This window comes from Brienomyrus brachyistius, chromosome 8 (assembly GCF_023856365.1).
Source record: "Brienomyrus brachyistius isolate T26 chromosome 8, BBRACH_0.4, whole genome shotgun sequence".
NCBI classification, from domain to species: domain Eukaryota; kingdom Metazoa; phylum Chordata; class Actinopteri; order Osteoglossiformes; family Mormyridae; genus Brienomyrus; species Brienomyrus brachyistius.
The window spans coordinates 16935246-16960182 of NC_064540.1; the positions used below are offsets into that span (position 1 = coordinate 16935246).

At 42.0% G+C, this 24937-nt stretch overlaps 1 protein-coding gene across 4 annotated transcripts; it reads left to right on the plus strand.

Moving 5' to 3' along the window:
* The first annotated feature begins 1842 nt into the window (after positions 1-1842).
* On the plus strand, positions 1843-19962 carry gpr157 (G protein-coupled receptor 157). 4 transcript variants are annotated; one of them, XM_049023312.1, is made up of 4 exons: positions 1843-1917; positions 17308-17521; positions 17666-17860; positions 18750-19962. In XM_049023312.1, the coding sequence occupies exons 1-4, from the start codon at positions 1880-1882 to the stop codon at positions 18972-18974; spliced, it is 672 nt and encodes a 223-aa protein (XP_048879269.1). In that variant the 5' UTR covers positions 1843-1879; the 3' UTR covers positions 18975-19962. The 4 variants fall into 4 exon arrangements, with proteins under 4 accessions (XP_048879269.1, XP_048879270.1, XP_048879268.1 ...); XM_049023313.1 differs by lacking the exon at positions 1843-1917 and adding an exon at positions 14336-14539; XM_049023311.1 differs by lacking the exon at positions 1843-1917 and adding an exon at positions 14561-15479.
* The last annotated feature ends 4975 nt before the right edge of the window (positions 19963-24937 follow it).

The window sequence follows — 24937 nt, forward strand, 5'->3', positions numbered from 1 at the left end:
AATACTGACTTACGATTGGTTACGATTCCCTAATTTGGTCTTTGACAAAGGTCGGTGGTTCTGATCCAGAGAATAAAAAGATTTTGTTTCAAACTAGTCATTTATAAGTACTTTGTGACTGTGACTCTTTATACTCATCTAGCTGGTTGAAATACCCACCTCTGGTTTTTCAACACTATGGTGCATTTTTTTCTCATGCAGTTATAAACAGTGCCAACATCAGAACAGATTATGACGGGGGGACACGTTGGGGGAAGAGAGGATGAACCTTTTTATTAAAGAAACAAATTAAAATAACAGTCATTGTCCTTGGAGGGTGGCAGTTAGGGGTTATGAATGCCCCCCGTGATACCCACCATGGATGCAGAGGCAGTAGACTGCCTATCAAACTTTCTCATTTTCACAAGCAAGCCCTTGTTTCCTGGGATATCACATTCATCCATAAGTACTCCCCGGACACCTGCAAACTGACTTGAACAAAATATTCTTATCTGTGGTCCCCTGAATGATGAAGGAGACTTCTAATAATTTAATGATTATGTAGCACTGAAAGTCACAGAGAGTATACAGTACAAGGCAGAGGAGCTCCCCCAATACCCAGGCACTAACACATATAGTCACATGTTAGGGACAATTTAAAAATGTCTGTGGCCCGCAGGAATAAACCCATACAACATGGGGAGAATATGCAAACTCCACAAACATAGTGCATCATAGTGCATCCTGCTGAGCCAATGATTATTATACCATCGCTATGGTTATAGTGCATCTTACTGAGCCAATGATTATTATGCCATCACTATGGTTATAGCGCATCTTACTGAGCCAATGATTATTATGCCATCGCTATGGTTATAGCGCATCTTACTGAGCCAATGATTATTATGCCATCGCTATGGTTATAGTGCATCTTACTGAGCCAATGATTATTTTGCCATCACTATGGTCATAGCGTATCTTACTGAGCCAATGATTATTATGCCATCACTATGGTCATAGCGTATCTTACTGAGCCAGTGATTATTATGCCATCACTATGGTTATAATGCATCTTACTGAGCCAGTGATTATTATGCCATCACCATGGTTATAGTGCATCTTATTGAGCCAATGATTATTATGCTATCTCTATGGTTCTAGTGCATCCTGCTGAGCTAATGATTATTTTGCCATCCCTATGGTTCTAGTACATCCTGCTGAGCCAATGATTATTATGCCATCGCTATGGTTCTAGTGCATCTTACTGAGCCAATGATTATTATGCCATCGCTATAGTTCTAGTGTATCTTACTGATCCAATGATTATTATGCCATCACCATAATACCCCTACCCACTCTTCTTTCCATATTGCTCATTTAGTTTTGTGTCATAGATGCAGCACCGGTTGGAGCCAATGTGGCGCCCAAGGCTAAATGAACTGGCTGGCAAGCCGGCACCCCCTCAGTAGCTGGTGCCCTAGGCGGCCGCCTGTGTCACCTATAGGATTGACCAGCCCTGCATAGTTGTATCCAGTTGCTAATTAGTTGCAAGTACATCTAATTGAAACCAGAGCCGTGCATCCAGAGTCACGCTGTGCTGGCCAGCGGTGGTGCTGTGAGCGAAGGCGGAGTGCATGTGCGCTGACCCTAAGGGGAGCGCGGTGGCGTTCGCTTTTAACAGCCCTGCGTCCTTGCACACGCAGCGCTTATGCAGGAGCTGCTGCAGCAGTCCAGGAGCACTGCTGAGGTGTGCAGTTTGTGCTGCCACAGGGAGCTGGCGAGAGCAAGAGGCAGAGAGAGAGAGAGAGAGAGGCAGAGAGAGAGAGGGTTGGCCAGGGGAGATAACAATGTCATTCTGCTTGGCAGTCAATGCTGCAGTCAGCTCCACCAAGCCTAGCAAATGCACCATGCCTTTCACCTCATCTCCCTAACGCAGCAGTGAGTATCAGTTCTTTTTTTTTTTTTTGTTTAATCACCATCATTTCTATTCTCTTTTTCCTCTGTCAGGGGTTGTCTTTAATTGAAATACTTATGGCTATTTATTTTGCTAAGATATCGCTAGTTTTATGCTTTACCTTTTCTAAAGATATGTTGTTAAATAGCGCCTTTCATTGTATAAAATATTTCCTTGGCTGCATGTTAGCTTCACAGACACAAAATGTACAGATTTTTAATAAACCATAAATGAGCTGTACTGCATTAGTAACTTGGACAGTTTAAGAATTATGGAGCATTGTGCTGGAATGCACAAAGCCGAGAAATGTATGCTCAGATGTTTAAAAAAAGAAAGTAGATAAATTTAAATGACCCCTTTAAGCGGTGATCCAGATGTTTTCCTTGATCTATTTTCTGAGCATGTACTACCAGTTTCAGGCTCCTATGTCTCATTTTGATCCGCTTTCTTGCTAGTTGAAGTTGCAAGTACATCGAACATGGTGTTGTAGTTAAGGGAATCGTTGTGACTATTATAGTTTGCTGAGTGGTCCAGGCAGGGCAGACGAACCACCGCACAAAGGTAATTCACATGCTCCGTGTACTTGGGTGCAGACATGTTAATGATGAGTTTAAACTGACTGGAATTTTGTTTCATGGGAGCTGCAGGAAACTCTGGCATGGACCGTAGGGATGCTTTTGGGACAGGAGCTCTGAGGCATGGTGAAGGAGCATCTTCTGACCCCACTGAAAGATTGCCCCATCTCTGTGGAAAACAGAAGCACTTGTAATTCTCCTAGCGTGTCAATAATTGACTCCTGTTTTATTTTTCTATTTATTTTCTGGTAGGTGATCTTTCAGACACGCTAAGAATTCTTACACCCTGACCAAATATGAAAATAATGCAGTATGTGGACTTCAGTATTTGCACAGCCCCTTAAAAATCAAATGAAATGTCTGTGTATTGAATTTTCTTCACATTTGGTTAGGATGTAAAAGTTAAGAGCGTTTAATCCAGAAATTTTTACATAACAGCACTGTAGAGAATGTGTACAGGTGTGGGACAGAATAGAAGGCAAATGGGCAATCATCATAATTTCTGCTATGCTAAATTGTAGCATTTCTGCTTAAGCAATGACTTTCATTTTAGACTGCAGGCGGAGTCTCCTTCACATATAATAATTCAAGTGCAACACTCACTTGACATCCTTTGCTGATTTTGTTCTCATCTCTCCAGGGCAATATTGCTGCATGTATATATGCAGGGCAGAAATTGATACAGCAGTTTTGTGAATGTTCCATTCTAGCGTCCTCCAGTGCTCTGTGATGATGTAATCAATGCAGCAGCTCTCAGACTTGCTGCTGTAAGAGATCATTGCTTCCTTTCACTCATTCCCCTTTTTCTCTCTCTCACTCTGAAATGAACCTTACAAAGTAGCACAATGCAGATAGTACTAGAAACTTGCTAGCTGATTATGCGCCGGCTATGAGTCCTCCCCAATCCTGTAAAACCTTAAAGTTTTGTTCACTTGATTTACGGTGTTATTTTTTTGCCCTGCTTCAAGTAATGCTTATATTCACAATGAGTATATTTGCTTGTAGATGCAGATGTTCCTTTTTCATTTCTCGTCGGAGGTGGGACCCCCTTTACAGAATTGCCAGTTTCAGAACAAAAAAAGCCTTTATGCACATTAGTGCATGCAAACGCTGCATCTGATCAGGGGTCTAGCTGATCTTCCCTACCAGTCACCAGCACAGAGTAAGCGATTGCGGCAAAAGCTGAAGCACAAGACAGGATAAAAATCCTCCTCAAGCAAGAACTATTCTAATGGAGATTAACACCTTGATTAATGTCTGGAAATGTGTGCTCCGTGTGCCAAAAAGAGACAACAAACTTCTCCAAAGTGAATTATGTGTAGGCAAGGGAAGGGTGTAAGTCATTGTGAAAGTGTGTCTTTAAGATATTACTCCTGATCCACATATCTCGTATTAGGCAGTTAGATAGGAAAAGTAGGACATGTTCATGTGAGTAAAGAAAGAACTGCTTTAGGAGATCAGCACATCTGTGGTCCCGCAGTCCTGTTGTATGGTCATTGCAGTTAGAAAAAAATTTACTGTATATAAGGGGTGAAAGGATGTAGAGGTGTGTATAATGCAGACAACAACTGTAACAAAGTGAAAGACTAATTGATTGAATGATTGATTGATTGATTGATTGGTTGATTAAAATTAGTATTGAGATTAGTAAGGTTGTATTAATTTTATGCACAGTTAATAAGAGTTCTTACTTTCTAGTATAAGACTCCAAAAACCAGAACTACACTTTAATATAATTTTGGCTTTAAAAAACTGACTGAAGGACAAACTTTTGTCCTCCAAATCTCAACAGATTACAAGAAATTATTTGTCAGTGTTTCTGTTCCGTATCTCAGTGCAGAACTTGATGACTGAGATGGAAGTATTATTCCTGTTACATAGATGAAGAATTTAGTCCCATGGACATAGATGGCTAAGTACATAAGAAATATGTATTTTTTGGCACTAAGATAGTGTGAGATAGGGGAGGCTCTGCATTCACCTGAAGCCTGTTGCTAATTACATAAAACAGTCTGTTTGTTTAGGTGCTACAAAGGAGAACTCAGGTCCTGGTGATTCATTTGTAGACTTAGTGCCCATCTTGTCTTGACATCTTACTTCCACCTTTGTTAGAGCTGAAAGAGCCTTGAGTAAGTTTTACTTATTTAATGTAATAGTGCCCTAAAAATCAAAGTGAAGCCTAAAACAAACAAACAAACAAAAAAGTTTAGTCTGTTTAAGGAGTTACTGAAGTCAAAAAACAATTATTCCTCAGCAAAGAAAACATTTTGAAGAAAACTAAAAACTGAATGTCTTGCATGCGTTCAACTCCTACACCTTAGTATTTGGTAGAGCCACCTTTTGCTGTGATAACGCCTCTAAATCTATTTGTGTAAGTAGATACCAGGTTTTTACACTGTTCAGGAATGATTTTCATCTCCATGACAGACTTGCTCCGGGTCCTTTTGGTTGGTTGGATGCCACTAGTTGACTGCAGCTTTCAAAGAAAAGTCATGGATGCTCTCTGAGATTCACATCTGGACTTTGACCTGACACCTTTGTCTCCAGAACTGCATCAGTCAGTCAGCTGTCTATTCATTAACAATGTGTTGAGTAGAGTAGGGTAGCGTAATGTATGGTATGGTATGGTATGATATAGTAAAGTACAATGTAGTATGCAATTGAAACAATGGACTGTGGGGAGTATCCTGTCAGTGATGCAAGGGTGTTAAACCACAAAATACAAACCAGGAAGACTTTTGTAGCACAAGATTCACACAAAATGTCGACCTTCCACTTCGCCACCTTTGACACATTAAGTATCATGCTCCCTGTGCAAACAGAAATTGTTCAAATGTTATACATCCGTTTCTTGAACCACTATTTCCTTGTTTTCAGTGACATTTTTGGCACAGCTTCCATTTACCTGCCATTCTCACCCTGCAGAAATCTGTAATGTGTCAGGTTCTCCAATTGGCTAAATCAGGGCTTCATAACCAGTGGTTCAGAAACCCTTGGATAAAAATTCTGATCAATTTTAAATAAAACCTGCTTCTACTTTCTTAAATGATCATCATTTGATGAATACACTGTTGAAATATTAAGCTTATTGTCATACAGTAATGAATTACCATTAAAACCCATTGCTATACCACACCAGCCATTCATGATGTATTGCATATGAAATACATCAATACAGTTACACCCTTCCCTTGCCTACATCATATGTATTGCACTGAACTGACAGCAAGGATTTTGTCTTTTCACCCTAATCAACCTTTTTCTGCAAATGCTGCTGCCTGTAGCATCAGTCCCTGACAGATAGGGAGGGCTTCGATTATTTCCTCATCCAAAGAGAATATGCAGCAGTACTGAACAGTAGAAATGAAAGGTACTATTTTCTGTTTCTTGATGGGTGGCACAGTGGGTTAGTGGATTGCACTGGAATCCCACCTCCCAGATCTTTGTGCTTGGAGTTCACATATTCTCCTTTGTTTGTGCAGGTCACCTACGGGCATCTCAGTCCCCTCATGCAGTCCAAAAATATGCCATGAGGTGAATTACCCTCTTTAAAATGCCTGTTAGTGTGTGACTTGGTGACTTGGTGGGTGGTACTGCTGCTCCACAGTTGGAGGTATTTTCAATCAATAATTGTACAAAATAAGCCAGTGTTTGAGAAGGGAACCAATAACTGGGGGGATTCACCAGATGCTTAAGCTGGAGAGCTAACTCTGTATTTGAACCTTGTTCCCTTAGTCATTGTGTTACTTCACAGTGGTGACCCTTTCAATCCAATCTGCATCCCATGGATCTGTTCACAAGCAGTCACGTTTCACTATTGATTGTAAGACACCAGAAAAGATTAATTGTTGCAGATGTAGGGAAATTTTGTGAAGGTACTGCGCCTTTCAACAAAGGGGGCTAGAGTTCGTTCCAGTGCTCCTAGGATGAGGATCAAAATACCAGGAGGGGTCATGGAGCAGTGGGCGGGGGTATTGGAGGGGCATGAATACCCTGGCAGATTCAGGGGGGGGCAGCACTTGGGAGGGGCCCTGTGATATGTAGAATTATATATAAAATTGGGCAGGAGAGCCCAAAGTGACATTCTTTCTGGGGGTGCAGAATTTCTACCTATGCCCTGAGACTTGGAACCAGAACATTCTGGAAACGAGTCTGACGTTGCTTCCTCTCTGTCCTGAATGGGTGCAGGAGCACAACGAGTCAGAATGGAACTTATCTCTAGGACTGTGGGGTGTCTGGTCTGCCAGGGAACAGGAAGTAAGCTCTGGTGTTCAGCATATAGGATGGTAAAAAACTAAATATTTAAATATTTTTGGTGGTCACCTCCCCTCCCTCAGTCCTCTCTCTCTGTCATTTTGTTCCCATTCTGCTTTACTACAATTTTTCATTATCCTAACCATAGGACACTTTTTATTAATTAACCCTGACTTCAAAAAACCACCTCAGACCACAGGTATTGTCTTAGGGAAAATACCAGTTTAAATTTCCTTCTATTACTTTGAGACTCACAATTTCACATAAAAATAAGATGCGCAGCTTGCGATCTGCTTGTTCTGTAGAGAGTTTGGAAAGAAAATGGTGATAGAATGACAAGCTACGGTACTCTAAGAAATATAAAAATTATTCAGGTGATATTTACATGTACTTTATTTAGCAGGCACTCAATAATTATACAAAATATTCTAGTTCTGTGTGTGACAGAGGAACTAATAACTTGGAGATTCACCAAGTGCCTAAGTTGGAGAGTTAACGTTATATTTATACCTTGTGCCCTTCATCAATATGTCACTCAACAAGAGTGTCCCTTTCCTTCAAATCTGTGTCCCATAGATCTGTTTATGAAGAATCAAGTTTCACAATTGATTTTGAGACACATGAAAAGATAAAATTGTTGCAGAAGTCAGGCACATTTTTTATGCTTTACATAAGATAACATGAATACTGTAAGAATTATGATTTATTTTCTAGCGTTCTTTACATATACAGTGGCGCCTGCGGTTCACGAACGCTGTGGTCTATGAATAATTTGGTTCGCAACCAAAAATTTTGTGAAAAAAATGCATTGGTTCGCGTACAAAGTTTGGTCAACGAACAGATTCCTAGAGCAGATTCCTGTTTTTATACTAGTGTGGGGCGCATGTCCCAGCATGTCCCAGCATGCCCCAGCATGTCCCAGCATGCAATTGTACATAGAAGGACCACAACAGACACCCAATGAGCACCGAACCCAAATACATAGATGGGGAACACAAGCTTTTCAGATGCCGAACTGCAAGTTGCACACTCGATGGAAGATTTACACACACTAAATACATGCGAGCATCGGGCCGGGTACACATATGACACAGGCAAACACACGTGTGACAATAGAGAAATGCAACTATTAACATTAACAACAACAACAATACAAGGGTTAAGGACTGTTAAACAGCGTGATTTCCCCGGCAAGCAAGTCTCCATGTCTCTCGCTGCTCCATCGATGCCTCAGTCCGCCTGTCACCACACTATATCGTGTTTTTCTTTAATGTTTTATATAAGAAACAGAATATTAACAAAAATTATTATTTGGTAGGCTTGTGAATGAATTAATCGAATTTCAATGCTTTCTTATGGAGACAAATTGCCTTGGGTCACGTATACTTTCCTGGAACAGATTGTGTTCGTGAACCGCAGGCACCATTGTATACAGCAGTGGTCATGGCTATGAGGTTTTCCCTGTTGTAGCATCTGCAAAGGAGGAACTTGTTCAATTTATATACCCTAGAGTTAAAACTTACTGAAAAGAGGTTGCTAAGCAATCATCAGAAAAGACATGCATAGATTCCATGTTGAGTTCGGACTTGATTGAATAGATTTCTATCAACTGTTTATAGGGTTGGGAGGAGGGCTGGAACCTTACAGGAAACACAGGTCAGCATGCAGACAGTCTACCAGGCCACTGAAGGGCTCACACTATTTAGAGACACACCCATCCACGTGTTTTGTACTGCAGGAGGAGCCCAGAATACAGGAGAGGGGCCACCATATAAACTCAGAGTCAAACTGCAAAGCCTACACGATACCAACTATCAATTCTGCTTCCCAGAGACATTCAAAACTTCAGAAAAATGTTTAGGTGTCTCACAGTGTCTTAAGGCAATGCTTTGAACTCATGTTTAGGGTTTTCTAAGTTTGGAAGCATTTATTCATTTATTTAGCAATATGAAATATGAATATGAAAGGAATATTTCCCTTTTCCGTATCCGTCTTTCCCTTGTTATTTGTGCATCTGTCTTGGAAAATTGTGGCTTCAGTTGAGACTTCCTCATATCTGTGCACTCCTCAATGGAGACTTCCTCATATCTGAGGCCTCTTATCACATGACGTGAGTTGTTGAGGACGAGGTTGAGAATACCACGTAAAATCCTTGGCCTTCAGCGCCGACTTTGAAACAGTTTCACCCTCTCATCCTACACCCTTTAGTGTTTCCTTTACAAAACATACATGCAAACAGAAATTAAAAGACACACTCAATGTCCTTCAGTAATCATAAATTATTTAAAATAACTGAAAGCACGGGACTGTGTGAGTGTGAGTCATAGCATGTCTATTTTTGTATTGGTGGTGTGGGAGTATTTGTATCACAGGTTATAGTAAGATACGATTGCAGAGTGCTTCTCTTATAGCCACAGTTTGGCGGTTTCTATTAGAGAGACGTAGATCTGTGAAGTTTTGAAAGCGTCCTATATCACAGAATGAACATGTATACTGGCAGAGATGTACTGTATGAGTCCTGATAGATGGGATTTCATGTTCTCCACCTACCTTGGTATACTAGCTATAAGTAAGTGCCCCATTGGTGGGTTCTGATTAAATTGTTACATTTCTTGGACTACCATGTGCAAGAGACTCTCCAAGCTTTGAAAAAAAATTGTAAAGATTTTATTTTTCTAATTTAAAAAAGTATTGACCTTTGAAAAGACATTGAGTAGACATCATGCTGTAATACTTTTTCTAATCCGTTGTAATTTAGAAAATCCTTAAATGCCTATATTGATATTCAGAAATTGTGAAAAGCCAGTGCCGTTAGTAGCTGGGCATGACTGATGTTTCTTTCTCTTACAAGACCCATGTTACTTTTGCAGAGTGATCATCTGTTTCAGTGACAGAAGGCAGAGCGTAAGACTATAATCTTTGCCATTAGGCCCGGAGGTACATCATTCTGTAGCAAGTCAGTGAGCTGCTGCATCTACAAGCTGAAAGCCCATGGTAGAACATGGCATGAGGGACAGAGGATAGTGTGTTGGATCTGGCTACTGTGAGCGCTTCTCCGGCAGTGTCTTAGCTGGTTGTTGTGAAGAAAAAGAACAAAGCAATCAGCAAGTATACTGCTACAGAAACTCTTCACGCTACAAGGCCTCATCCATCTTACCCACTGCTGTTTGGTACCCTGACCTTGAGAGCCTGGTGGCAAGCAGCGAGGTAGGATTCATCTTTTATTTCAAGGCAGGCGAAATGATGCTCATTATGGTGTGGAACAGTACGTTTTACTTTTAAAGGTTTTAATATATGAAATGCTAATTTTAAAACCACGGCCGTTTTGTTCAGTCAGAATCAACATCCTGGCATGAGTATGAATGCAGTGCCAAGGGAAAAATACAGTAAAACCTTGGATTGTGTACTTCTTGCTCAGCAGCTAGAACTGAACGGTTCTCTCCAAATGTGGCCCAGATCCTGACACTACCAGCACGCCAACTGAAAAGCAGCGATGAAGTGGTTTCCCAAGAGGGGGGCTGTGGGGGAAGGCACAGTAAGTACAGTGAGCATAGTGAGTATAGTCAGTACAGTGGGCATAATGATTATAGTGAGTATAGTCAGTACAGTGGGCATAGTGCGTATAGTGAATGTAGTGGGTGAGAGGATGAGGAGGGAGAGGGAGGGTTGACGAAGAGCAGATGATGCTCTACCAGCTGGACAGAGAAGTTTGTGACACTGAAACTAAACCAGATTGTCCCTCACTAATGTTATCTATGTGTGTTAGAGTAACATATATTAATGTTTGAAACAAAATTTTGTCACTTAAAAAGATATAATTTTAATCCATTATCATGAAAACTTCGAATCAAAGCATTTAGACATGAGAGTGGAGGTGTTTGAGCCATCCTGAAATATCCCAGCTCTCCTGGAAGTGCCGGGAGTCTCCAGCAAATTGACAGCAGCTCCTTGATACCCACGAATGACGCAGAATGTCCCAGAAATCTGGCATCCTGCTATTCCGTGGCGGTAAAGTTATCCACCCCACTTGGTCAGCTAAGGCAGTGGCTAACTTTTAATATCATTACTATGTTAACTTTTAATATCATTACTATCCATTACTATGTTGGTATACAATACGTAAACTATGCTAATCCAGCATAAAACAGGTTGTTCTCCCTGCACCCCAAGACAAAGTCCTCCACTAGTCCTCTGTACTCTGACTCATCTCCAATGCTGATGTATCTGACAATAGAGGAATCATCCAAGAACTTCTGCAGATGGCAAAAGCTGGTGTGGTCCTGGAAGTTTGAGGGTAAACAGGAAGGGAGATGGGACAGTTCCCAGTGGTGCCCCAGTGCTGTTGCCTCACAAACTGCCTTTGGTTGGTCAGGCGTCTATGACACTGGTTCCCCAATCGGGGAGGAAGGATGGTGTTAGAAGTCACAGAACATGACCCTGGAGAAGTCAAAGAACATGATTCTGATTGTGGCCGGCTTTGTCCAGGTGGGAGTCGGCTCTGTGAAGCATGTGATTCAGGGCATTGTCCATACCTTGTGCAGGCAAGTTGCAGGGGTTCTAGGCGGTGTGTTACCAGGGCTCAGAGCTATTTTAGTACCAGCCTCTCAAAGGTCTTCATGAAATGTGAGGTAAGAGTGACTAGTCTGAAGTTCTTAAGGGAGGTCGAGCACCATTTCTTTTGTAACGGGGACCACAGAGGATGTCTTCTGGAGCTGGGCCACCTTCAAGGGGGTACTGAAGGTCCCCGCAGAGCTGACTGGCACCTCTTCATCACCCTGGGGCTGATTCCATTAGGCCCGGCAGCTTTGCCTGTGTGGAGTTTCCCACAGTCTTTCCTCACCTGGTTAGCGGAGACAGACAGACTGGGATATGGAGAAGGGCTGTCTTTGATGGAGAGGTATAGGAAGGTGTGAAGGTAGTGGAGGCAGTGAGTAGAACACTGAGGGCTGGTTCCCACCCACTGCCCATGATTGGTAACATAAAGGGTTGGTCAGCAGGGCTAATTAAGCAGTTGCCAGCATGTTGGCTAGTTAGCTTTAACAACTGCTAATCTACGAACAAACAAGTGAGCTCTGCTAATTAGCGGATTAGCGAAATCCTGCCCGCCACTGGTGGCATTGAAAACATTCAGCATCCTCTAGGGGTTGTGGCATGACATACAACGAACATGGTGGCGTTGGTATAAGTACGCGGCAGATTGTTCGCACTCACGTGTTTGATTTTGTTTTGTCCGTTGCTTGAATGGTGTAGCGGATATGCACACGCCATAGCATGCACAACGCAGTGCTGGACCATTCCTGTTCCTGAATGTTCACACTTCTTGCACCACGTGTTCTTTGACGCCATGCAGGCCTCGGTAGTGCTGTGGAGTGCAGCTGCTTTTAAGTGGCATAGTATGGATGTTTTACTAAAAATAAGTACTTTACTAAAACTAACAATGCATTATGTATTTGCAATGCACAATACAATAGACATGTATATTGTTTTGCGATTAAAAACATATATTTTATTTCTTTATAATGCCCTTCTCAGGAATCATATGAATGCTGGTATTTCTGTACCTCCTCAGTCAGCCTTTCCAATCCAATAGCATGTTTGTTTTCAGTCTTATTATAGAGGATAGAAAAGGCGTTTATATACAATCTTTGGTCTGATCTCCTTTCTGACTTCCTGCTACTTTTCCCCTGGCTGTGAGCACCTGCAGCTGTACACCTGTATGCACTGTGCATCCTCTGGTCACTTATTATTTGAGTAACGCTTTTTCCTTTTTGCCTCGTTATGTCTGCAACAGAAACATAAAAAGAGGAGCAGGGCTGCACAATCCTGTGCAGAATATGAATCACGTTTTTGCTTCCTTTTTTCCCATTCAGAATCGGGATCACGATTTTCTCTCACGATTCTTGAGCGATATATTTGTCTCTTTTTAAATTTAAGTTACATATTGTCTTTAAGAGGATGGAATAAACAATATGTAGAGATGCATGTTATAGTAGTTACCATGCCAATATCGCCGGCCGATATATAAACTTTATTAATATACAAAGTTAGCAGTACCAGAGCTAAAGACACAACCCCTGAAATAATGATTATTTTTTGGGAGCGGGGAGAGGGGCTGCCCCTGGCCAATGAACTATCAAAGAATGTTTGTGTCACGCACTGGACCATCCACATTGTTTCGATTTCCTTATCTCGCATGCGGCTCTCAAATGCCTTAAATGTCTTCGTGCCTAACCTCCGTGACGAAAATAACGTCACAAAGGTCGCATGCACTGTGGCGCTGTGACACATCAGCAGTAAGTGCGTACCAGTCGTGAGGCTAGTGGTTTGGGGGAGGTGCGGGACTGACAAGTGAGACCTACATCTAAGTCTAGCCTAGAAGAGATTCAGCTCATTACAGTCACGTAGAGAGATAGGTAGCGATATTACAGATCTGAACCCCTCTTCCCCCGGGGGAAAAATCTAGATAGGGCAACCCACCCCCAGGTCAGCAAACCAACTGAGAGGGATATTGGTAGGACTGTAAGGTTGCTGGACACCCATGAAATTTAGTTCTGGCTAAGGGCCAGGCTCATTAGCCCGGCCTCTGCCCCCCTTACAACCCCACATTCCCAGCTGGCCTGCAGCCGGTGATGATCCTCATCCTTCTCCATGCTTCCATCATGCTGTTCTGCCCCGTAGCAGTTTTTCCCTCATAAAGCTGAATCTTCAGTCCCACCTGCACCTGCTTGATGGCCTCCTTGACGCTGTACCTGAAGGTCCTCTTCTTCTTGTTTAGCAAGTCCTTCAGGTTCTGTTGCAGGAAAAGCAATGCACTCCCTTTGTGTGTGTATAGTCCATGATACAGTGGCTGAGTCCCTCACTGACCTCCTTGCATGGCTCATAGACTATGCTCCAGTCTGTCTCCACTATGCCATCCTGCAAAGTAAAAGTCCAGGCCAAGTCAACCAACCAATTGAGTACTCAGTGCTTATGACTCTTTATGCTCAACTGGTTGGTTGAAACAAACTCTTGGTCTGGACTTTTACTCTCTGGACCTGAATTACCCACGTAGTACGTCTCCCACGTGGCATATAGTATGTCCAGGGTCCTGTTTCACAAACTTGTAAAAATTGGTGAGTGAAACATGATTAAAATCGCCAAAAAGAGCAATAATACACTGTGATCATTGGTGAGTTTGCTCACCACAGAACGTATTAACTCCATATTTACTGCGATATTTGTATTCATTGCAGTTAATTAAATAAAACCCATTGTAAAACGTTTCAATTTTAATAATAACGGGGTTTATTTGGTGTTAAATTAGGTCGCAATAATCAGGCCACGTATCATTCGGTAAGTAGAAACCATAGCGTAGGTGCATCCGAAGATCTATGTATATATGCTTAGGGAGCAACAAACAAATATGCCTAATTTAATGAGAGTAATTTAAGTGCGTTTTTTGTGAATGAAAGTTTTCTTTTCGATTCGGGGTTTATTTCTGCAGCTAAAAAAATACTTCACAAAATATACGAGTTAATCGACAATTTTCCACGTCTAAACCTGGGTCAAAAACAAACATTTGTTCTCCCTGCACGAATGCATGCACTGCTACCAATCGGTTACACTTGGATATTGAAAGTTACTGCTTTTAAAAAAACTTCAACGTTTTAAGTGTCTATACTTATTATAACAAACTCCCAAAAGAGCCTCCTAAAGCCACGGCAAAGTATCAGACGCTCGATCTAAGGAATGCTTTACCAAATCAAGATTTACACCGGTTGGGCAGACAGCACGTGAGGTACGGCCGCTTAGAGGGAGCTTCTCGTCCCCGCCCGCTCCACTCCACTGCCCCGCTCCTTGCGCCTATAGCGGCAGGCTTTTCGTTCGCCTAAATTAATTTACATATTTAATGCGGCTAAAACTTTCTTCCCTATAATAATTACGGACTTCCGGGTAAAAAAGAACAGTCTATGCCGGAATTATTAAGGGTGGCGGTATTAGTCGGTTCTTAATCGAGCGGCAACCAAAAAATGTTTAGTTTTGTTTTCATGTGTTGGACTTCGACCATGGATCTGTTATGAAATCAGACTTTTAGAAGAAATTTTCTAAATCTAGCTCTTTAGCTTCTAGCTTCATAATTTCATAATGTAGCTGCCACTCTGCGCAGTATAACTTCGTTTTTGCGTCGCAGATAGTTTAGTCTAATAAGGACTTTATAGAAGTGTGAGCGCAGTGCGCAGTCATATGCTGAATATTAATGTACAACGGGATTCAGATTATGGGAGATCGCGCAAAATGAAGTTATTTATATTTATCTGGACAAGCGAATGTGTTAAATAAATTCTAATGCAGTATGTGATCATGGCCGGGAGGAATGAGACGGAGGTTCACGTTTATCAACAGGTTGTTGTTTTGCTTTCTTGTGCGCTGTCATTCTTTGGCTCAGTTCTGATTATATTTACTTACGTAATCTGGACTGATTTAAGAACCACACCAAGAAAACTTTTGATGTATTTATCTGTTGCAGACTTGCTGTCTGCGATTTCCTATTCATACGGAGTATGGAGGGTTTTTAAGTCAGAGTCTTGGGACTGCGTTGCACAAGGGGCGATATCCACGTTTGCAAACACCAGCTCGTTTTTTTGGACAGTAACAGTTGCAATTTATCTCTATATTTACATTGTTAAATCCAACCAGAGGTTAGCGGACGGCCTGGTGTTATGGTTCCACATTATCAGGTAAGGGGATACACACCTTACAGCAAAATTTCTGCTGTGCTGCTTTACTGTCCACATTGATGAATTACTTATGTATGTTTAAGTGATGGAATTGGATGCCGTCTGCGTACTGTAAGGTTTAGTAACTATTTAAAAGTTTTCAAAATAATAATAATCAAGTTTTTATACGATTAATGAAAACCAGACATCCTGTCATTCACTGAGCCCCTTTTACTTGTATTCTCAACTGCCTTCAAAGCTGTGTGTTTAAGTGCTGAGATGTTTTTGTAGATGGTTATAATGTCTGATAAACGCGGCAATCGTAATGGTAATGTCTATGCAAAGTATTTTACTAGAAGCTGTTTTAGTTGTTTGTTAGTGGTCTTCTATTAAAAATATATCATTTGTATTAGAAGTAGAGGGAGCCTGAAAATAATTAGCTTTGAATTAAAAATAAATAAAGGTTTTAATGTTTTTTTGTGTCTGCCTTACTCCGGATTTAAATATTACGTATACGCCATGGAAGGCAACTTCAAATGAATGGTGTAATGTATTTATATGTAGGACGTTTTTGTTTTGTGCTAATATATAGACGAAAACGAATGGTCTAACAGTAATTAAGAACATTATTTATTATTTAATCTGAATTATTTACAGGCGAAACCTGAAAACTGTAGATGAACCAAAAGGGAGATTTTTTTGTGCATTGATTCGGTGTGTATCAGTTAAAATGTGTGCCCTCTTCGGATGGTGATGTTCATTTATTCTTAGAGATGAAACAGTTGTGTGCTTTCCTTCTTTTGTTTTATTTTTCGGAACTTTTTAAACTGTATCCTGAACCAGCGTGAGATGGGGGTTTCGTTCGCGGTGCCCTGGGCGTCTAGACTGTCCGTTTGGATGGTCCTGAGAAACATGCTGCAACTGGTCTGCGCGCGTTGTTTCCGCTTTCTGCCGCGAGAAATAATTCATCATCCTCAGCTGATTTCAGTGGCCTCCTTCCCTCACTGTGCCCGCAAACTCAGTAGCGCTTTAGTTGCTGTTTTCATCATATGTTGATTTTTTTCACCTTGAAAATGCCGACTTGGCAGGAAAAAATACGGAGCGTGAAAGCAGGCAGATGGAAGGTAACGTCAGAAGTGCAGAGATATGTCCTCCCTTATGACGTTTCAGGTCTATGACTGGCTTATATGTTGTTTATATATATGTAAATGTTTGAACCTCGTGACACTGTACTTTTGTCATATTATCTGAATGTATTCAGTTAATTTTTGAGAATAAGCTTTGGTTTGCAGGTTAGCTACCCTAAATTGATAGACGTGGAGGCTCCGACTTGGGTGAAATTCATCTCACATCTATTGGCACTGAAACAATATTAAGTGTTAACCTTTAAACTGATATGGATTTTTGTGAATGAGTTTTAATAACCCTATCAAACTAGTGTTTCTTAAGTTTTATATTAGTGTTAATCCTTCCTTTCGTAGAAAATGCAGGCCTGCCGACTCTCACGCATCTGGCGTGACACTCACGCTTTCCGACTCTCAGGCTCATGCAAGAAATCTTACAACAAATCTATATTATTCCATTATAAACCTAAAATGAACTAAATCAAAAGCGTTGGGGTAGTTTGCCAACCCTACAGACTATTTACAAGGTAATAAAACTCTTACATACGTCTAAATGTATGTGCAGACTTGTCTGGAATGGAAAGTCTCACTCCGGCCAGCTGAGCAAAGTTGGCAATCCTGAAAGTGTGAGATGAAAAAAATGAGTAAATGCTTGCGATGGAAGGCCCCGCTGTTTTGGTAACCCCTGCTGTTTGTGACATTCTCTTCTTCTCTTACCGGAGTAGCTGGGGTGTGCCCTTCGTGATCACAGTGGCAGCCGTCTGCATGCACAAGATTGGCTATGACGCCTCGGAGGTGTCTGTGGGCTGGTGCTGGATCAGCCTTAAAGCCTCAGACCATGTCCTGTGGATGATGCTGACTGGAAAGATCTGGGAGCTCTTGGCCTACCTCATCCTTCCCGTCATGTACGTCCTCATAAAGAAGCACATCCACGGAGCGGTGAGTTGTCAGTGCTTCTAGATTTCAGGGCGGCAGGGATTGGAATACATTTGTGCTGTGATTGTATTGTATCATGCCCTTATTTCCTGAAGCGATTGTCTTGAAAGCCTTGAAGGGGGTTGTAAAGCCTGGTTCTCCTTGCAGCATGCTGCCCTGTCAGAGTACCGCCCCATCCTGACCAGCGTTAGGCCGTCTGATGCGCACACTTCCATGGCTGACCGAAAGATGACCCTCATCCCCATAATCTTTATAGGCCTGCGGATCTGGAGCACCATCCGCTTTTTTCTGCTGCTTTTGGGTTCCCCTGCTAGACAGCATCCCATGCTGGTCACCTTGCATGTGAGTTCTGCCTCTGCACATACGAAGACCATAACATCGGCTCCTCTCTGCTTTTCTCTCTTTCCCTGCGTTAAATTGTGAAAATGCCAAATATCAAGACCTCTCCACAGGATTCTTACTTAAAAGCATGTAATTCCTCTATGGGCTAGCCAATGTGTATTTAATGCTGAAAACGCAAGTAGCGCTTTTCATTTAGATCACCACGCATAATACATCTAAGTCCCTATGACGGTGGTGGGCAGCCAGTCGATCGCGATCGACAGATCAATCTTTTAGACATTCCTAGTCGATCGCAGCAATCAGAACACCAAACCTTCTCTCAGCCACATCAATTAGCATGCTCCACTCTGCCCCGTCAGGTCATTAGGTAACTTTATTGGCATACACAAGCTGCATTAATATAGTCCACCACGAGTCACTAATAGCCCACAGGGAGTGTATGTTATAGACACAAAATTAATAGTGCCCCCCCCCACCAGGTTGACAACTTTTACCATGTCCAAGCCTCCCAGTCAACAACTTGTCAACTTCTAACGCACCCACCCCCCCACCCCCCCCCGTAGCTCCCCAGATTATATTTGGTAGGAGACTATTGTCTTGAGAATAAAGGAATGAAATATATAGGTACTCTTGTGTTTTTGTTTACGGCTTTACAGAACATTCTAGTGCTCAAATTGCTACTGAATGTATGTTAGCATCTGTCATAAGGAATAGATGATGTGTCAGCATCTGTGTTTAATAGCTTTGTAGTTATTTCATATTACATTTACCTGCGTCATGCTCATCATTAAGCTGAAAGGGTCACATCAATGTACTTGCTGTGTGATGTCCAGCTCCTTCGCATTTGTAATGATGATCTGGGTTGATACTCTCTCTGTGTTCTGCTTAGGGCATCGGAAACACTCTGCAAGGAGCTGTAAACTGCACCCTGTTTGTCCTCTTCACCCAGCTGCTGCGTTCCCGGCTGGCTGCTCTGCTCTGCAGCTGCTGCTGCTGCTGGTACACAGCACCTGTGAGCCCGGCCAGTGAATACTGTGAGAGGTCTAGTGCCTGTGCTTCCTCAGTCAGAGGCAGCAGAGCCCAGGACATCAGCGGTCCGTCAGTCAACAGTTAATTCTGAACGAGGGACAAGTTACAAAAGCATTTTTCTAATAAAAAAAAAAAAAACTTTTCTGGCTTTTAGGATCAGCCGTTTCATAGCAGGCATGTACTTGCTGTGCTCTCTGGACCCTCCAGCATGTTACCGTCTCGTGTTTTAAGGAGTACATCTGTAGAGATACTCGGAAATCTTATTCTTTTTGTAAAATTGGCACATGTAATGTCTGCAGGCTCAGGTGTTTTGGTACCTTTCTTTCAGACTTAGGTGTTACCTAAGATCTGACTATTATTTTTTTTTCCCCTTTAGGTTAATACTCAAAAAAACATTGAACAAATTGGTTTTACTCCCTCACATACTTATCTGTTTATATAGACATATTTTGGGTGATGTGGAAAACGATACTTAATATGTAAATAAGCGATACGCCCACTAATGTCCTACAACACACACTTACAGGTGTTTCTCGGTCAGCGTATATTATTCACTGTGGACGTTGGATGTGAGTACGATCGGATGTGACTCGATCAGGCATAACTTGATGGAAGACTGTATTTTACAAGGTTACAGTAACTGTTCGAAGGGCTTAGCTTATGAAAAGTGAAATGGAAAGAAATTCAAAGTGTTTCACACATGTGATGTTTCTTTGGTGCTTCCTCTCTGGATGTTATTCTTATGCAACACATGGTGAGGCAAGAAGAACTTTCAAGCAACATTGTTTCGATGATTTTATCTAGAAAGTTGTAGTTGTAACGTACTTTAAGTACCGATACAGGAGGTTGCTTCTGGGCCTTGTTATGCATTTCCAGTCAGACGCTGGTGTGAAGTTAGACTAAACGAATGTGATCACTTGGGTGACTTGTACAGTGTGCATACCCAGTTTTGTATGTATTTTATTGGTATAATATTGTTTTTATAGCTTATTCTTCTTTCTGTGAATGCTGCAATACTGATGATTTGTAATGGAACCAGACCACTTCCAGAAGTATACTCCAAGAAGACAACAGTCCTTGTTTGTGTTGTTTTTTTTGAAGCATTTTATATCAGCTGGTTAGTGCAGACCTACTGATTATTATCTAAATGCTGATAAACTAACACTCTTATGCAAGGATTTTTTCCTCTATAAATGAGGGCTAAATGAGGAAGTAGTTGCATAACATAAATAGGAAAATATTATTTAAGTTGAAACCAAAGATGTAATGTCGAGACAGGAGGATGTGTCGGTCTTCTTTTAGTGTTTATTTTTACAGTATGTCACAGAAAAAATATATTTCATGCAACAAACAAATTGTTTGGTGCATGTTGATCGAACCTGTACCATATTAAGTAAGCTACATATTGTTTCCGAATGCCTGCCCTGATCATTTTCGTGACCTGCTGTTGTATGAAAAACATTTTTGAAATATGTCATTCGATAAGCGCCTACATTTCTACCATGCCTTAATAATGTCAAAATGCCGGTGAAAAAATAAATTAGACTAGGTCTAAGTTCAGTATTTTATAGTTATTAAAATTCAGGTAACATAGTGGGCTCACTTTTGGGGTTAGAGGTTTGAATCACACCTCTACTGTGTGTGTGGAGTTTGGTCATTCTGTCTCATGCAGGTTTTTTCCTGGTGTCCTGGTTTCCTCCTGGACTCCAAAGACATGCAGATTGGCTGTTTGGCGTCTCCCAAGTGCCCACAGTGTAATATTTGTGTTAGTATATGTCCTGGATGGTCTGGAATGGAATCTACCCCAACTTTGTGCCCTGTGCTGCCTGGGAAAGGCTGTAGCAAACTAAGTAAAAATAAACATTAGCCAAATCTAACCTGACAGGTAACAGGGAAGTCACTAGGAGACTGAGGTACATCTCTGGAGGGCACCCGTAAGGCAATGCATGCATGAGTTTACGTGTAGCACACTAAAATGTGAATCGCAAGATGCGAAAGGATATAAAGGTTGGCAACGAATGTCGTCAAAAGCAATTGCAGACTGTGAGTGTGTGACAGGGAAAGTGCATCGTGAATTATCCGGTGGGCTCACATTTACAAATGTTGCTTTTCCACTAAGATACAGGAACCGAGCTGTACCCGGGCCATACCGCGAAGAGAGTAGTTACAGAGCGGTTCCAGCTTGCTTCGGTTTTTCACTAAAGAAGAATCGGCTCGGCAAAGGCATTGCCGGGTTTGGAGACCGATAGTGACTCTTATTAACTGTTCCCACGGTGTACTTCTTGATTGATTATGTGCTAATTTCCGTGAACAAGTCTGTGACAATCGCTGTGTTACGTTAGCATCAAAAGTTTAAGGCTCGGAATTCTTGGGATAAAATACATTGCGATGTGTGATATAACTAATTGTGAATAATATATCGAATATACCCTTTTTCCTTCAGACAATCCATGCATATTAACACAGAGCACCGGTATCACCATGCATTTCAACCAATCTTGGGTTAGTGACGCTTTTGGCCCTGCCAGTAAGCAAGGCTGCGTCAGCGCAGTTACACCTCAGGTACGGCTGATATACTTTGCAGTGGAAAATCGTCCATTTGCAGTGCATGTCGCGCACGACCCATTTCTAGGTGGCAGTGGAAAAACGCCACAGCTTTGGGTCATAACATTATATTCAATCATGTCTATATTTATTCTTGCCTCTCCATAGGAAATAAAGGGAAGGCATACAGAACACCTACAACGCTGGTATGGATCAAATTCAGCATTTTCATTCACGTTGAATGTTGACTCTTATACAAAAGAATATAAACATACATAAGAGTATATATAAGATTGTTCATAGGATTTGTAGGGTGGGTGTGTCTAGAACTACTGTAAAAAGAGGACCACCTTTCCAGCTTGTGGTGGGTTAGCGTGTGCCACAGCTTTAAGTTCTTTAGCATCTTCCTGGTTGAAAGCTCTCCTTAAGCAAACATCACAAGCACAGCTGAGTAAGTTTGATGAAGGGTGAGTACAGAAAAACTGAGCACTAGCCCACTGGGTAGTACAGAAAAGTTACATGCTGGACTACATTTTTTACATAAATACGAGTAAAAAACACTACTGTAAAGGCTAATTCATAGTTCACTCTTGCGCGTGCGCTCACGGTCTGCGCACAGGGTGAGCAATGCAGATTTTGTTATGGAGGGCGTCCAGAGGACTGTACACGCGTGGCCCAGATTATTACGCGCATTGTCAGGAAATTGACTAGATATTTCCAGCAGGTGGCAGCACTGACTTTCAGAGAGCAGAGATCCATGAAGAATGAGTAGAAGTAGAATAGTAGTTGTTGTTTTCATGCTGCCCAGACATCATACCACAGTATATGTAACGTTAAAACACTAGTACAACGGCATTTTGAAATCTTGGTGGTAATAATCGCTGGGGAGGAGGAGGTCGTAGCTAATTTTGTTGCAAGGATGACAAAAGAAATGTGATATGATGTATTACCTTAATACCACACAAGCCTAGTAACGACTTTATATATATAGTGATTAATTGTCATTGTTGACACACCACAGCACACAGCAATGAAATGTGTCCTCTGCATTTAACCCAGATATGACTTTCGTGATAGCAAGGGGCAGCTAATTCAGCGCCCGGGGAGCAGTGCTGGTCAGGGATTCAAACCTGCAATCTTCCAGTTACAAGTGCGCATCCCTAACCATTAAGCCACTACTGCCCAAAAAAATGTTCATAAAAGTTTTCCCATTTTACTACACTGCTCATATGTGTTTTTGTTGCAATCCATCTGCGCTTTGCTGGTCTGGTGGCATGTCATTGCCGAGCGCTTACACCAGACATGACAGCACCGACTTTATCAGATGATGGATAGAACTACAGCATTTGACATTAAAATTATCCAAGTCTGTGAGAATAAAAGCACTTTATAGGTAAATCTCAGAAATTAGCAAGACCCATCAATACCCACATGAAAAATCCTATATGGAAATATGTTAGCCAAAGGCTATGATGTCATCACCTTGCAAGGGTGAAAAATTTTGTAGGAACTTCACTGACCTGTCTTGTAATTAATGTTTTGCTGCATTAGCCATTATTGTGTCTCAGCTGAGCACTAAACAGATCAGCACATTGGATGAAACTAAATAAAATGAATGAAGGACGGATGGGTGATGTCAGGACTGCAGGGGCCGTTGTACTCCGGTTGCACAGATGTATTGACGGACATCTCCACAAAGGATCGATATCCAATTAGAAAGCGAATGAATGAGAGTAACAGGCACAGGCCCTGCCCCCCCCCCCCTCACACAGCTTCCTGGGAGGAGGGGCTAAAGGCACTGACGATATTGTGCTGGGACCCGGCCCCCCATTATCGCTCGGACTGCTCAGGGGTTGGTCTCTGATCAAATCGTTACTAATTCGTTTTCAGATTATTGGTATAAAAGACTAAATTTGGTCCCTAGCGGGGGCAGTACTTTCCTGCAGCAGGTCTGGGTACATACAGCAGGTTTAACAACAGCACAACAGATCCATCCATTTTCTGTAGCTGCTTGTCCTAATCAGGGTCATGGGGGGTCTGGAGCCTAAGGGTGCAAGGCAGGGAACGACCCAGGATGGGGTGCCAACCCACCCAAGGCCCCACTCACACACACACACACACATTCACAATTTGGAAACATGCAGACTCCACATACGGAACCCTGGCAGACACTTGAATCCTGGTCCCAGAGGAGTGAGGTAAAGGAATTTTCTTTAACACGGTAGTGCAATATAAAAATCAATGCAAATGAGTAATAAAGCAACAAGTGCTAAGAATAAAAAAATACCACAAAAGCTATACAATTTTCTGTCAATTGAAGTTAACATGTGAGGTGTGAAAAATAGGAACATATGAGACAGATAAGCAAAAAATCTGTTTATGTGTATGCAGAGTCTGGGGAGGGGGGCAGCAGGGACTGTGTCAGTGGGTTGGGGGGGCTGATGGATGAGTTAATTGTTGAAGGAAAGAAGCTGTTTTTGGGGCATGTGGTTCTGGTCTTGATGGCCCTCAGTCACTTGCCAGAAGGTGATATTTGGAACAGTCCGGGTCCAGCCTGGGAGGGGTCAACCACAACCTCTCCTGTCCGCGTCAGGGTCCGAGAGGCGTATAACTTTTAATGAGTTAAATTGTTTGCTTGGTATATGGTTTTAAACAGTATGCATACATATGAGGTAATCAGATCAAATGTAGTCTATACTATATAAACGTATATAAAGTATAACTATTGTGGGTTATATAGCCTAATGGGGGAAAAGTCATGGGAGGGAGGTAAGGGGCACATGCTGATGACAGTGTGTTGCCACACCCACTACCTCAGGGATGAGAGCCTGAGTACCGCAGGTGATATCTCAGTATCACACTAGTCCAAATGGAACAGTGTGAGCGTTTTCCACTGTCTGGAGTGCCAATCCTGCCACCAACATTCCCCTGTAACTTGGAGGACCTCCTTGCAGGGCTGGATGTGGATTAATTTCATACCTAGGATGAGATAACTGCAGGTTAAGGGCCTTGCTCAAGGACCCAAGGGAGTAGAATCAGTCCAGGAAGTCATGGGATTTGAACCAGCAACCTTCCCATTACCATCACAGATCCCTAGCCTCAGAGCTGCTGCTCCCCCCATGCCACTGAAAAATAACAGTAGGCTTAAAAATTGCATAGTGATCTCATTAACATCACATTGCTGTTGAAATTCATTGCCCAGTCATCGGGGGGGGATGTCGAATCAATATTCCATGGAGATGCCTGTGCAACGTGCCGGTGAGCAAACGACCTCGTAGAAATGCTTTGCCGAGGAATTTAAAGTGTCATGGAGACATCGTACCTATGCATGTGTGCTGTCTGAGCAGTTATATTGTTTTAGTGTTGCTGATGTGACACGTTGCTAGACGATACAACTGTCAAATTTTATCTATCACTGTACCTAATATCACCCATTCATTGCACTGTAAAGTCAGATGGCGTTCAACCTGCCAAGAACAACGATGGTGCACTTTCATAAAAGGT

Bases quoted from the DNA above. Each gene is read 5' to 3' on its own strand.
- gpr157 (XM_049023311.1), top strand. From the start codon at position 15,088: ATGCAGTATGTGATCATGGCCGGGAGGAATGAGACGGAGGTTCACGTT. The intron at 15,480-17,307 runs GTAAGGGGATAC...TTACCGGAGTAG, and splicing joins TTATGGTTCCACATTATCAG to CTGGGGTGTGCCCTTCGTGA. The intron at 17,861-18,749 runs GTGAGTTCTGCC...TGTTCTGCTTAG, and splicing joins CCATGCTGGTCACCTTGCAT to GGCATCGGAAACACTCTGCA.